Source organism: Monodelphis domestica, chromosome 1 (genome assembly GCF_027887165.1).
Source record: "Monodelphis domestica isolate mMonDom1 chromosome 1, mMonDom1.pri, whole genome shotgun sequence".
Taxonomy (NCBI): Eukaryota; Metazoa; Chordata; class Mammalia; order Didelphimorphia; family Didelphidae; genus Monodelphis; species Monodelphis domestica.
The window spans coordinates 721,254,905-721,270,137 of record NC_077227.1 but is presented as its reverse complement, the minus strand read 5'-3'; the positions used below and the strand labels follow the sequence as shown (position 1 = coordinate 721,270,137).

General features: G+C 48.2%; 1 protein-coding gene across 2 annotated transcripts; it reads left to right on the top strand.

Moving 5' to 3' along the window:
• Positions 1-796: 796 nt before the first annotated feature.
• Positions 797-14,588, top strand: LOC100619267 (zinc finger protein OZF-like). 2 transcript variants are annotated; one of them, XM_056812663.1, is made up of 5 exons: positions 797-914; positions 3,902-3,953; positions 9,620-9,746; positions 11,196-11,291; positions 11,854-14,588. In XM_056812663.1, the coding sequence occupies exons 2-5, from the start codon at positions 3,921-3,923 to the stop codon at positions 13,299-13,301; spliced, it is 1,704 nt and encodes a 567-aa protein (XP_056668641.1). In that variant the 5' UTR covers positions 797-914; positions 3,902-3,920; the 3' UTR covers positions 13,302-14,588. The 2 variants fall into 2 exon arrangements, with proteins under 2 accessions (XP_056668641.1, XP_056668637.1); XM_056812659.1 differs by lacking the exon at positions 797-914 and adding an exon at positions 2,574-2,852.
• The last annotated feature ends 645 nt before the right edge of the window (positions 14,589-15,233 follow it).

The following is a 15,233-nucleotide window of genomic DNA, read 5'->3' as shown; positions in this document are numbered from 1 at the left end:
CTTTGGCTGTATCCCAACAATTTTGAGATGTTTTCACATCATTGTCATTCTCTTTAATTAAACCATTGATTTTTTTCTAAAATTTTTCTTTGACCCACCCCTTCTGAAGAATTAGTTTATTTAGTTTGAAATTATTTTTTGTCTTTTCTTTTCATGAATTGTTACTGATTGTAAATTTTATTGCATCGTGATCTGAACAGGATGCATTTAGTATTTCTGCTTTTTTTGTATTTGGTTGTGAAGTTTTCTGCCCTAAAATATGGTCAAGAGCATGAGGGGAGGAGCCTGACCAAGAGGAGCCTGGCTAAGAAGGGTGGGGACCAAGAGGACGGGGCTTTCACCTACTTTCTTCTGTTTGTGTTTCTTTCCTGGAATACTCCTGCAGGATCCCCCATCACCCCGTAGGTGATACTCCCCGCCCGCCTCTTAAGACCTTGGGGAACCTGGCCGCGCCCACATTTCTTTTCTGCCAGCCTTGGGGGAGGAGAAGAGAATCTCTGCCGCCCCGAGACTTCCTTAGGACCAAAAACAGCTTGGAACTCGGGGTGCCAGAGGCCCCGGGACCCTTTTCTTTCATCCCGTAACCCCGGAAACCAGAGCGCCCTAAGCTGAGCTGGAGGAGCACAGACAGCACAGACCCTTGGGACCCGGTGGGAACATTATGGGTTTTGGAGGAATGAAGGGGAGGTCCGGGGACGGGGAGGAGGCGGGGCTCACACTGGAAGCTCTGAAGGGAGGAGCCGGAGGAGAGACGGGGAAGGTCGGCCCCAAAGGGCAGGGCGGGGCCTCTAGGAAGCAGGAAGTGACGATTGCCCCGAGTCCCACCTCTTCCTCCTCCTCGATTTCCAAAGATGATCCTAACTTGACTCCTTAGCTAGCTATGGGACTTCCTGCGCCCCGCGCTTGAAGCCTAGGTAATTATGAAGTGGTGGTCGGGGACTGCGGGAAAGGCGTGCCCGAGTGGGGAGGGGCCAGATGTGGAGGAGTCTGGCTTCTCCACAGGGATGTGGAGAGCGGCAGGCAGAGAGCATCACGCCCCTCTCCACGGGTTAGAGCCGGGAGACGCTTGAGGCGTGGACTCGGGCTGGCGCTGAGGTCGAATTCTCCCTTTACGAGTCCCGCCTGTGCTTCCTTGAGCCCAATTTCTGGATCCCCCAAATCCGTGAGCCATTCACCATCCCCCACATCCTGGGAATCTGGAGCTGGGCTGGGCTGGCTGGGTCCAGAAAGGACTTCGGGCTGGAGCGGAGACTGGCAGCGCAGGGGGGCGAATTTCCTGCGGGATACAAAGTATCCCTGTGGCTGCTCTGGGCTCTGACAGGTAGCGGCTTGTGGCCTCCGCCTTCCTCTTCGAGATCTACTTTCGTACTAAAACGTCCTGCCTGGAGGATGTGTCCAGGCGGCCTGTACTGGGTGCAGTTTTACCGTGTCTTGTAAGAACCCAGCAGTCCTGCCTCCCAGCCTCTGGGCCCCAGACCCCCAAGCTCCTCCTCCCCGCCCCCCTTTTCCCCTGCCTCTGCTTCAGTCACCCCAAGCACACACTATTCCGCCGTAGCGGTTAAAATTAGGAGCTGGACAAAGCTAAGAGACAAGTTTAACAAAGTTTTGTTTTAATTGAGAAAAAATAGGAAAGATAGGAAAGAGAGATTCAAGGATCTATCTTAGAGCTGCCTAAAACCTACCCCAAACTTCTTATATCAACCTGTAAACTATCTAAAAACTGCCCTTTGAGAGAGTCTCACTAATAGCTTTTCAGCCTCACTAGGCAGGCTGGACCTACACTATTGGTCTCTCTATTCTAACTCACTCATTAAACAAGGGACAGCTGCCCACCCAAGCATTCTCCCTCCATGGGATTCTCCAGGAGCCAAACTGTCCCCAGCCAGAGCCAGCAGCAACACCTGCTCTCAGGAAAGGTTAGAGGAAGAGCCACCCCCCCCCCCCCCCCACACACACACTTCCTGCTTGCCTTTATTAGCAGTAGTAGTCTCTTGGTAACTGAGAATGAGGATTGTCTTTGTGCACTTGCTTCCATCCATTGTCATCGGGGTTAGGATAGAGGAGTGTGCACAAAAACACTTGTGTGTGAAGGAGATTTAAGTGGAAAAATCGATGCACAGAGACAGTCCCACTCTCTCAGAGTTGGAAGCCTGGGTCCAGTGGCATGAAAAATTGTTACGTCTGGAGACTTCCTCAGCTGTATTGGATGGCCATGTTGTCTTTTGTGCTCCAACATGCCCTAAGCACTCCACAGTGCTTTGCTGCATCGCCATCTCAGCCGTTGAACCTTCTTGTTGGTTTCTTCCGTCTGTTCCGCTTAAGCAGTCTTCACGTGCTGGGTGAGCAAAGCCCTGGTTCACCAGGGGTCCATGACCGGATGGCTACCCTCACAAGGTTTAGCCGGCCTGTTGAAGCCGTTGCCCGGGGTGTGGCCGCTGCCACATGCTAGCTAGCAGCTACTGGGAGCCACACGTGAGAGCTGGGTGTCAGGTGGGGGTCAGAGGCTGGAGAGCTGCCCTAGGAGGGCACGACAAGCCCTCCATACCAGAGATACTACCCCTCCCTGAGCACCCCATACACCCCTTGTCTTTATCTCTCCCTGTTCAACTGCCCTTCTTACATCACTTCCTCTCTGAGAGCAATTTCTATTTCCTTTTCCTGTGGGCTGGTCTCCAGGGTAACAGAACCTCTTCCTTTGGGCCTGGCTCTCTGCCCACTGAGCCAGCCAGCTCTTTCCCCAGTTAAGTTAGAAGGAGGGATTAAGCATTCCATTTTTCACTGGCTAAACAGGCAATAATGGCCAGAGAGAAGGCAGAGAGGGAAGAGGACTTCAGCAGGGCTCCCTGGAGGAGGTGAGATTGTCCTTTGAACTATAGGGAGGGCAGTGGCTAGAGCTGGGGAGGGAGAGCCTGTCAGCTGCCCTGGGGGACATCCAGAGAAGGCGTTCCTGGCCAGGAGCTGGAGGTGCTCTTCATGGACCCCCAGAAGGCTGGTGTGGCCCAGGGCAAAGGGTGTAGCAGGGAGCAGAGGGATGGGTCCATTAGGGCTTGGGATTCCAAAGAGCATCATGGGGGATTGGATGGGGGTGGAGGAGAGCCTGGACCAGAGGAAAGTCACCTCAGGAGCTGAATGGAGGTTGGCAGGAAGGGGAAGAGAGCCCAGAAGGCCAGCGGAGCTCCAGGAAGTCCCTGCAGTCAGTGATGGGGGCCTGAGGGGCGGACAAGGGCCTTCCCCACAGGGAGGACTGCCCTCTGGCCAAGGGAGCCTCCTCTGAGTGCCAGGCCTGCAGTGGGGAGGTCCTGGCTTCCAATCTGGCCTCAGACCCTTCTTATGCTCTTGGCCGCACGCCCTTTTCTCTTTGAACCCTGAGCCTGGCCTGTCCCCCTGGAAGGGCTTCCTGGCTGGAGGATCGCCCCCTGGAGCACTGGCAGGGACCCCCATGTCCCTCCTTTACCCCAAGGGGGCCCCCAGAAGCACTTGAGGACTTCTAGGATGGGTGCAGAGGCCCAGGGCCGGCCCCAGGAGGGATGGGGCTGAGCCAGATCCCAAGCTGGGAGGGAGATCCAGGCAGCTTTCTGCTCAGCTCCCACCAGGAGCAACTAGCCCAGAGAGGGAGCCCAAAGGCAGTGAGGAAGATGGGCTTTTCTACACTGGGAAAGAGGGCAGGGAGGGCCCCAGGAGGGGCTCCAGGCCAGCTCCTGCTGCTCAGAAGGGCAGAGAAGTCAGACATTCCCTGGGCCAAGGGAGGCCTGCTGGGAAGAGCTTTGGCTGGAGCTCCATTGAGGGGCCAGAAAGTGGGGGGAAGGTGGGGAGCAGCAGCCTGAGTGGGGAGACGAGGCTGGGAAAAGATGGAGGAGGCTCCCCAGAGGGACTGACTGGGGCTCCTTTGCTGCCTCTACAGGGAGCCTGGAGTGCCAGGGATGGCCTTGGAGAGGGACAGACTGCCAGGCCAGGTAAGTGCATTCCAGGCCCAGATGGGAGCCCCTCAGCCAGGAGGCCCTTCCCTGGCTGTGAGCCAAGATGGGCTGGGAAGCTGCTCCCTCCTTCCTGCTGGGCCCTTTCTGTCCCCCCATCCCAGGCAGGAGGAGCAGCCCTTCTTGGCTCTCTCCTGGCCTTTGGCAGGGATTCCTTGGCCCGGGGCCCCCCCAGACCCCCAGAGCTCCCCCAGGCGCTGCCTCCCAGGCCGGATTTCTCCCATCACAGGTGAGGGCCCAGGACGACCCTTGACTCCTTGTCCTTCCCTGTCTGGGGATCCTGTCTTGGCTCTCTCTGCTTGCCTGCCTCCCTCCCAGCCTCTTCTCTGCTGCTTCTCCCCTGTTCCCTCTGGAGTCTGTTCTGGAGCAGAGCCCGAGGGTGTCCCCTGCTCTGTGGGGTCCTCAGGGAAGACCTTGTCCCCCGGGCTGCTCCCTGGCTTCTGCCTCAAGTCCTCGAGTCTTCCCGGGTCCTTCCAGCTCCTTCCTCTTCCCCATTCTTAGCCCCGCTGAGCCAGTGTGGAGGAACAGCCTGGTGTGTGCCGGGCACTGCTCAGCCCAAAGGAAGGGAGAAGCCATCGGCCACCCTCCAGGCCCCCCCAGTCTGACCGAGGAGAGCCCTCAGCAGCCGTGTCCAAACCAGCTCTGGGGGGAGGGAGGGAGGGAGGCCCCTGGGAGGGAGGCTCTCAGCTTCTGGGAGGTCACTGGTTCCCCAGGGGAGGATTCAGTTGGGACTGGATGGAAGCTCCGAGGCCAGAGGCAGGAGGGAGGACATTCCCTGCAGGGAGACAGACAGCCCCTGGAGAGGCCCAGAATCAGGCCAGGGAAGGTCCTGGCCAAGGATCAGCCAGGAGGCCAGAGGTCAGAGGAGGAGGAGGAGGGAGGTGTGAGGGGAGAGGAAGGCCTGGAAGGTCAGCCTATGCCAGGGGAGCCTGTGGTGGGAATGGTCAGGTCCTTGCCAGGGACAGCCAGAGTCAGGCAGCTGGGGAGGCCCAGAGAGCTCCCCTGTGGCTTTTGTATCCACTCCAGAGAGTGACCCCCCCAATGGGCTGCTGCTGAGCTCCCTGACCCAGAGGGAGTCTGAGGAGTTTGGGGGGAGCCCAGGAAGGGCCCCCACACAGAAATGGGGACTTTTTCTCAGAAGAGGAGCTTCCTGTGTTCTTGAGCAGAGCCAGCAGCTGGCTACATTCCTCCTGTTCTGTAGAGTTCCTCCCTGGTCTAGTCCTTCCCTGGTTGGACAGGCTGGAGAGAAGGGCTGAGTTTCTGTGCCAATAGGGTCAGGGAGGTCCTGAGGGAGACATCCTGGCCTCGTCACAGAGGCATCCGGCTCAGTGCAAACAATGCGATGCAGACAGACTGGAGTGCTTCATGTTCTCCTAAAAGTCAGCTTTCAGCAAGCTGTAATAATGCTTTGGGGCAAATGTTCTTATTCTCATTATTTCACAGTGGAGGAAACTGAGGCAAACAGAGGTTAAGGTTCTGTGCAGAAGTTTTCTGTTTTTAGAAATCAAACTTTTCTATTTTTTAAAAAATTGTCTTTATCTAGAGTTCAGCTAAGCATTTGTGTCCTTGAACTGTGAAGTTAAACACCTCTGAGGCACCCTCTCATGCCTATCAATATGACATTCATGCCAGAAAAAGAAAATGATCAATTCAGAGATGTATGAAAGCTGGGACACTCATGCATTGTTTGTGGAGTTGTTGTCCATTGATTGACCATATGGGGGGCCATTTAGAAGTTTGCTCACACAGTTTTCAAAGTATGCATACTTTTTGATCTAGCCATGTATCCCAGAGAGATCCCCAAGAAGGGGAATGAACCTATTCAAAGATATTTATTTGGCAGATCTTTTTGTTGTAGCAGGGAATTGTAAATGGAGGGACATTTATTAATTGGGGAATGGCTGAACAAGTTGCGGTGTGTGATTATAGTGTAACTTGGTTGGCTATGAGGAATAACAGGCAGCATCATTTCAGAGAAACCTGAGAAGACTTCCCTGAACTGATACAAGGAATGATCAGAAGTAGAAGATTTTATAGAATAATAGCAGCATTCTTTACCTCCTACCCTCTGTGCTCTTCTCTTTCTGAGACTGTAGAGACCACCCCTTAGTCCTCCTCCTCTAAGTCCTGTCTGTCGCCTTTGATGCTTCTGGCTCACTCTCTCCTCCTTGATATTCTCTTCTCTCTAGGGTTTTAGGACACAGCTCTCTCTCTCTCTCTCTCTCTCTCTCTCTCTCTCTCTCTCTCTCTCTCTCTCTCTCTCTCTCTCTCTCTCTCTCTCTCTCTCTCTCCCTCCCTCCCTCCCTCCCTCCCCCCTCTCACCTCTCTCCCTCTCTCTCCCCTCTGCTCCTCCTCTAGATCTTGTCAGAGTAGGGTTAGGGTCAGGGAGTTCCTGCAGCCCTATCTTGGCCCTCTACTCTTCTCCCTCTGAACTTCTTTACTTGGTGATCTCATCAGCTACCAGGGATACAAGCACCATCTCTCTGCTGATGAGTCTCAGATCTACATTTTCTGCCCTAATCTCTGTGCTGACCTCTGGTCTTTCATCTCAAATTTCCTTACAGGGATTTTCCATTAGATGACCAGTAGACACCTTGAGCTCAGTGTGTCCCAAACACATTGTTCTCTCCCACCTAGGCAGAAGCCTCACCTTCTCTATAGCTGTATCCTCTTCTTCCCTCGGACTTAACACCAAGGAGTCCAACTTGACTCCTCACTGTCCCTTACCCACATATCCAGTATGGCACCAGGACTAGTCAGTTTTACCTATGCAGCATCTCTCCAATACGCCCCCTTCTGTCCTGTGTCACTGCCATCACCCTGGTAGAGGCCCACTTCACCTCCCTCCTGGACTATTAAGACAAGCTGCTGCTGGTTCTGTCTGCCACAAGTCTCTTCCCACTCCGAGGCCTCCTCCATTATCCTACCAGAGTGATTTTGCTACAGCTCAGTTCTGATCATCACTCCCCTATTCCTTAAACCCCAGTGGCTCCCTATTCCTTCTAAGATCAAATACGAAACATTCTGTTTGGTGTTCAAAGCCCTCTTTCTCCTCTTCTTATTCATTACTCCTCAGTCTGTATTCTTGGATCTAGGGAACCTGGCTTCCTGGATTCCTTCAGCTGCTGACTTTAAAAAAAAGTCCTTTACTTTCTGTCTTAGAATTGATGGTAAATATCTGTTGTGAGGCAAAAGATGGTAAAGAGGTAGGCAATTGGGGGTAAGTGACTTACCCATGGTCACATAGGTAGGAAGTATCAGAGATCATTTTTTAATCCAGGACCTTCTGTCTCTAGTTCTAGTTCTCTATTCACAGTCACCTAACTGGCCCAAAATGGAAAATGTTTTTTTTTTTTTTAACTCTTACCTTCCATCTTGGGTTCAGTTCTAAGATAGATAAGTGATGAGGGCGAGGCAATCAGAATTAAGTGACTTACCCAGGATCACACAGAGAGGAAGTGACTGAGGTCACATTTGAACCCAGGTCTTCCTGACTCCAGATGTGGCACTCTATCCACCCTGTTGTTCATTGGCTTCATCTCGTGTCTGGAATATTTTTCCTCCACATTTCATATCACTGACCCCTTTAAACTTCCTGTAAGTCCCAACTAAAGACTAAAAACTTTCTACAAGAAACCTTCCTTCAATCCCTCTTGGTCAGAGTGTCTTCATTCATTCCGTTTCTCCCTATTTCTAGACAGAGCTTTCTTTCTGCCCATTGTCTGTGTATTGTCTCCCTCCCCTACTGGGTTGTGAGCCCCTGGAGGGCAAGGACTGTCTTTTGTCTCTTGGGGAATCCCCAGAAGTACAGAACAGGTGCTGGCTGTAGAGGGAACGGAAATGGCAGTTTCTGGTCCTTGAGATGCCCTGGGTGTGTCCCCATCTTCTCTGTATCTACCACCTCTTCTCCCCTGTGGTCCTGCTGTCCAACACAAGAAGCATCCTCTTGGAGTAGATGGACTCCACATGATTCTTCCCATGATCTCCTCTGTCTTTGTCTTCACTTTTAACCTTCCTGGGTTTCCTCCTTCCTGTCTTTCTCCTTCTCCATAGTTTCTAAAAAGCTTCTTTCTGCTCTTTCTGATATTCTACTGCTGCTACTGTTGTCTTCAGTTATTCACTCCTGCATTTCTGCTGCTGGGGGTATTCAGGAAGCAAATGATCTCTTCCATTCGGTGTTTCTTCCGAAAAAAAAACTGCAGACTCCTCTTCATTAGTGAACATGTACTGTTCTGTCCAAGATTGTGAAGTTCACATTTGAAGGTTCTGGGAGTGAAATTTAACCAAAGGGTAAAGTGAGGCAACTATAGAAGGAAGATAAGCAGGGGGATGCTGTCTGTCGATAAAAGGGCTCAGGGGCTTCCCTGTTAATACTCCAAACCCTAAGCAGAAGCATAGATCTTTGATAGGTTTGGGGGAGCACAGAACAAAGAACAGACAGGGTAAGTGATGTCTAACATAGCATGGAGGGTCACCATTGGTTATAGAGCTGGGATAATCAGGGATGCTGTGATTGATTGGAATCATCAATAATATGGAGCCAGCAGTGCCCCAGCCCTCCCCCTCTCCTCAGACTATGAAGAGATTCTTGTGTGAGTTCAGGGCAAGGTCAGGGCCCCGACTTTGGGCAGCAAACCAGACATCTGTGGGATGGGTTGGGGGTGTAGAAAGTCTAGATGTGACTCCCTGGGACTCCCCTGAATCTTCCAAGGTCAGCTACTGCCTTGAAATGAGGCCAGAACAGTGATGAAGTGCCCAAGAGCTGGATTCTGTACTTCACCTATTACTGGCTGGTGGAATGTGTGGCTGAGTCAGGAGACAAAACCAGGACTCGGACAGTTACCAGACAAAAGCAGTTACTGGTAAATAGGATCCACAAGTAAATGATAGGAGATCAGCTCAGCCTTCTCTGAGGATAGGTCACCCTGGGCTGCATCCTGAGTCCCCGGGATCTCTCCAGAGCTCTCTCCACACATTCTCTCCTTTCTCGTGCCTTCCACGGTGTTATAAGTAAAAATGGATCTCAGTGCTTATAACCAGATTAATGAGCATTTATTAGTAAAGAGAGTATGAGAAAGGCAGAAAGAGAGAGAGAGGTCTCAGCCTTTCTAGGTCTCATTCTTGATTCAGTTTGCTCAGGCTGGGCTTGCCAGAGATGAAGAGATCAGGAAAGCTCAGAGAGAAACCCCCAGCCTAGAGAGCCAATTAGTTCTGTGGTGGGAGGAGTTACTAAAGCCCCCTCTCCTTCCCTGGCCTGCCTTTTACATTCTCCAGCTCTTCCCTCCCTGACTGGGTCTCTGGCACATTGATGATTCTCACACTGATGCTGGCTGCACTGGGACACAGCAACAGGGCCACAGACATGTGATTGACAGCTACATCCCACTGCTGGGGCCCTTGTTATCCAAGCTACAATGGGGGTACCCTAGATATTTCCCTTCACACAGTAGAAGCTCCTCAGCTTCCTTCTGCAGCATCATAGAGCTGCTTTTCTCAAACTTCCACTGTTCTCTTAAAGAGTCGGCTTCAAGTGCTGGCTCTGCTCCCTTCTCTGTGGGTCAGTTTCCTCCTGTAACTGACCAGAGGTGGGCTCTTCATTGTAATGTGGCTTTCAGCCCTCTGTGCTCTGACTTGGGCTGCTCTAGGAGGAGGTGACATTCAAGGATGTGGCTGTGGACTTCACCCGGGAGGAGTGGCGCCTCTTGTCCCCTCCCCAGAAGGAGCTGTACAAGGAAGTGATGGTGGAGAATGCCCGGAATCTGCTCTCTGTGGGTAAGGAGCCCTCTTCCTGGTGCCTGAGTCAGCTATCCAAGGGAATATCACCCTCAGGAGCAGGCAGTATTGGGAGTAGTTTTCAGTCATGAAGAAGGGATGAGGGCTGGTATACTGAGTTCCAAAGCCAGGACACTCCTGCTGCCTTGTTCTCATGTCAAAGGACTTTGCATTATGTAATGAGACATTAGGGATTATCTTTGGTGCTCCTGAAGTCTGAGATCAAAAGCATTTTGGAAAATCTCAGATGTGGAAGTCATCTTAGAACTAATTCTGTCTTGCCTTGCCCTGGCCTAGAATTGGCTCTCCTAAATCCATATGAGAAAACTGTTCAGGTGGGTTTTCCATACTACCTTCTTCTCCTCTAGAGTCGATCTTTTTGGGGGATCTTTTTCTCTTTAAACAGCATCACCTTGTAGCTCAGAATTCCTAGGTATCCCCATGAGATCAGGTTTGTCTTTAGCCTTCCCTCTTATTGCCAGAATCCTCCACCCAGTGAAGAAGGATGGGTTGTGTATAATGACCTACTCTTGGCCTGGGACTCTGCCAAGGTTTTTCTTGATAATATTATAGCACTTCTTCCTCACCTTTTATCTTCCTAATTCAGTGACACAATTACTCCCAGTTTACAGATGAGGAAATAGATTAGATTAAGTGGCTTTTTCTGAGGCACCCACATAGAAGCTGTTTCTTTTAAAATGTAAACTGGGGCCTTCTTGCCTCTAATTCCAGGGCCCTTCCCCCTCCCTTTCTAGCTTTGCTTCTCATTTCCAGATAATGGAAAACTATGAACTGAGTCCTGCCTTTTCTGAAGAAAATGCCCTAGAACGTAACATTCTGATTCCAGATTGGTTCCCTGATCTTCTCTCATTCCCTCCCCACACTAAATACTGTGAAGAATCTCTTCCAGGAGTCCCTGTAAGCCTCCAGCAGGTCCTCCTTGCCCTCCTCTTTGATTGTCAAGATGAGTGGACTGGCTGAGAGACAGCATTGGGCCCAAGGAGGATTGTTGAGTTCCCTAGGAGAGAAGGCAGAGACTCCCCAAGAGAACAGTCCAGGAGGATCAGAGAGGTGTTAGGGAGGGAGGAACAGACAGGATGATGGGAAAAAATCTGATTCCTTATTGTCCCTGGATCTGGGGCTTCAGATTGACCCAGAACACTGGACCTTTGACGCAGTGTGGGATTTTACCAGTTTCTGCCAGAATGAACCAGAACAAGATAGGAGGGAAGGAGGCTGTTGATCATTCCGGGTTCCTTAGCAGGCTAATAACCTATCCTACCCTGCACTCCTGCATTATAGACACTGAGGGGTTATGGCAGACTCCTGTCGGAGCCCCATGGACAGAGTCTCTGAGTGGTGTCATTGGACTCCCCAACCTTTCTCTAAAGAGAACTCAGTGATGAGCTTTTCTCTGTCCTTCTCCCTGACTGATTCTCCGTTGCCCAGGGCTTCCAGCTCCCACAAAAGATGTGCTTTCTTATTTGAAGAAGAGGGAAGCCCCAGTGATGCTAGAGCAAGAAGGCTTGAGGAACTACTTTCCAGGTAAGGGAGGGGAAAAGAGGTATGGGAGAGCCGGGGTGACAAGAGTCTTCTGTGTGCTCTGGTGAAGCCAGCACTAGATTTGGGGGCAGGAGAACCTGATTTGGAATTCTTTTTCAGAGTTTTTAGCAGAGGATTCAATGTATAAACAATGGTAACAAAAGCAGAAAGATAGAAAGTGAATTGTCTAATACTGTGGGCTGAGCAAGCCTAGCCATAAGATTTTTTTCTCAGCTGCAAGGATTTCAGGTCAAGTCACTCATCCAGATTTTCTGAGATCATGGTCTGAGTTATGAATATAATAAAGCTAACCTGTCCAAAATCCCATTTTTGTTTAGAAGAGCCAATTAGATGACATGGGAGACTCTGTGGTTTAAATTTTCATTTAGCTTTGATGTAACGGAATTTTCAAAGGATGGATTGTGCCCATTTAAGGTGAAGGACTTTTCTTCTTACCTGAGGAAATAGGATATAAAGCAGTTTATGTTCTGACAATGGAAGAAAGAAGATGGTAATATATGTGTATATCTCAGTATATGTATATTGTACTGTTTATTTCTTTTAGAAGGAGAGATAAGACCTAAAATGAAGGTGAATCCAACAGAGGTGAGCCTTACTGTGGAAGAAATGGACCTACAAAGAATCATGAGTAATGGTCCTGATAACTTTGATTTCAGAGAATTCGGTGTTGCAACTCAAAATTCATCTCATATTAAACAACAAAGAATGCACACTAAGGAAAAATCTAGTGAAAGTAATCAGTGCAGTAAGACTTTTATGCAGAGGACCAGTCTTGCTGGACATCAAAACATCCACACTGGTGAGAGACCTTATGAATGCAAGCAATGTGGAAAGACATTCAATCAGAGATTCCATCTTGCTGTACATCAGAGAGTCCACACTGGGGAGAAGCCTTATGAATGCAAACAATGTGGAAAGACATTCACATATAGCTCCAGTCTTGCTGTACATCAGAGAGTCCACACTGGGGAGAAACCTTATGAGTGCAACCAATGTGGAAAGACTTTCAGACAGAGCTCCAGTCTTGCTGTACATCAGAGAGTCCACACTGGGGAGAAACCTTATGAATGCAAGCAATGTGGAAAGACATTCAGTCATAGAACCCATCTTTCTGTGCATCAGAGAATCCACAGTGGGGAGAAACCTTATGAATGCAAGCAATGTGGAAAGACATTCAGACAGAGCATTGAACTTTGTGTACATCAGAGAGTCCACACTGGGGAAAAACCTTTTGAATGCAAGCAATGTGGAAAGATGTTCAAATGTCACTCCAGTCTTGCTGTACATCATAGAGTCCACACTGGGGAGAAACCTTATGAATGCAAGCAATGTGGAAAGACATTCAGTCACAGAACCCGTCTTTCTGTGCATCAGAGAGTCCACACTGGGGAGAAACCTTATGAATGCAATGAGTGTGGAAAGACATTCACATATAGCTCCAGTCTTTCTGTACATCAGAGAGTCCACACTGGGGAGAAACCTTATGAATGTAAGCAGTGTGGAAAGGCATTCAGTTATAGAACCCATCTTTCTGTGCATCAGAGAAGCCACACTGGGGAGAAACCTTATGAATGCAAGCAATGTGGAAAGACGTTCAGACAGAGTATTGAACTTTCTGTACATCAGAGAGTCCACACTGGGGAAAAACCTTTTGAATGCAAGCAATGTGGAAAGACATTCAAATGTCACTCCAGTCTTTCTGTACATCAGAGAGTCCACACTGGGGAGAAACCTTATGAATGCAATGAGTGTGGAAAGACATTCACATATAGTTCCAGTCTTGCTGTACATCAGAGAGTCCACTCAGGGGAGAAACCTTATGAGTGCAACTATTGTGGAAAGACTTTCAGACAGAGCTCCAGTCTTGCTGTACACCAGAGAGTCCACACTGGGGAGAAACCTTATGAATGCAACCAATGTGGAAAGACATTCACAAATAGCTCCAGTCTTGCTGTACATCAGAGAGTCCACAGTGCGGGAAAAACCTTTTGAATGCAAGCAATGTGGTAAGACATTCACAAATAGCTCCAGTCTTGCTGTACATCAGAGTCCACTCAGGGGAGAAACCTTATGAATGCAATTACTATAGAAAGACATTCATAAATAACTCCAGTCTTGATGTACATCAGAATCCACACTGAGGAGAAACCTTATGAATGCAAGCAATGTGGAAACACATTCAGTCGGAGCTCCAAACTTGCTGTACATCAAAGAATCTATACTGGGGAAAAACCGTATTAATGCAATGTGTGGAAAGACATTCACAAATAACTCTAATTTTTTCTGTGCATCATAGTCCACACTGGGGAAAAACTTTATGAATGCAAGCAATGTGAAAAGGCATTCAGTCAGAAATCTCATCTTACTGTACATATCTACACTGGCAAGAAACTTTATAGATGCAAGCAACGTAGAAAGACTTCCAGACAGAGCTTTGAACTTGGTGTACATCAAAGAATCCACAATCAGGAGAAAACTTAAGAATACAAGCTGTGTGGAAAGACGTACTCTTATAGGCTGAACTTGACTCAGAGGTAAGTATTGAGAGATGGAAACCATTGAGCAAGGATAGAATGGCGGGCAGAAAAAGCCAGCAATAGTCAAAATCTTGAGACCAGGGCAGAGTTATATCTCTTGCACTGCTTGCTGGACTGCCCCCCTTGGCAGCCCAGGCAAAATAGAAAGCCACAGTTGGCTCCCAAGATGAGATTTGTGAGTTAGTGAGCAGAGAAATGGTTTTGATTAACAGAAGCAAGAACAGATATCAAAGGTCATCTCTTTCTGTTTTGTTGCTGGCTGGACTTTCTGTGAGCATAGTTAGAGCGCCCTAATGGTGGCCATAGATTAGCAAGCAGATTGAAGCAGTGAGGAACACATTTCTATTTTTACATCTTTTCCCCCTACTACCTTACAATAAATAAATAAGTAAAGTCAATTTAGGGCCTATCTCATAACTTTTTCTCTTATACTTTTCATCATCGAAACCACAGATATTCTCACTGAACTCTCACCTTGCTCAAAATCAGACAATTTACTCTGTCATAAGCTCTCCTAAGATTGGGTCCAAATGGATATATGATTTAGACCTAAAGTGTGATACCATAAGCAAATTAAGGGAGCATAGAATAGTTTACCTCTCAGATCAATTTATTGATAAGGGAAGAATTTGTAACTAAGAAGTAGATAATATAAGCTGTAAAACAGGTCATTTTTATTAAATTATTAAATTCAAGACATTCCAAATAAAACTAATTCAACCATGATTAAAAGTTGAAACAAGACGTTGTCATTTTCTTTACAGCATGTCCAATTAAATACTTAAGTTTTTAAAAATTCTGACCCTGTACTCAAATGCCTTAATACATCAATACATGGTATCTAGATCTAAAGAGAGTCAATTTTATAAGGGAACAATGTCTTTTCTCCATAGAAATAATTTATAATTCCTTTCTAGGGTTTTCCAAAAAATTCCTTCAAAGCAAAAATTAAAAGATAACAAAGGATACTGTAGGTTTCAAATATGAAATAAAATTATTGACATTTCATTGATTTCTATTCAGTTGAATGAATTATCAAAATAATTATCTTACATAGAAAATCACCACACATTTGTCATCTTGACACTCTTGACTAATTGCATTCAGAGGCCAGTGTAACATAACTGATATAATTATATTTAGTTATACAATTTCTAAACCTATCACATATCAAATCTTAAACATATTTTTCATTAAGGTCTGTGCAACATATATCGAGAAAATTTATCACACCAATATGGAAATCCAAGATAAATAGATTTGTTGAGAGGGGGCCAGACTTCTAGTAAAGCTGAACCCTACCCAAATCAAGAGCAGATACCCTGAGTCTTAGTAGATAGTCTTTTTATGCCAAGAAATCTTATGGCAGTGAAGGAAAATAGTCACA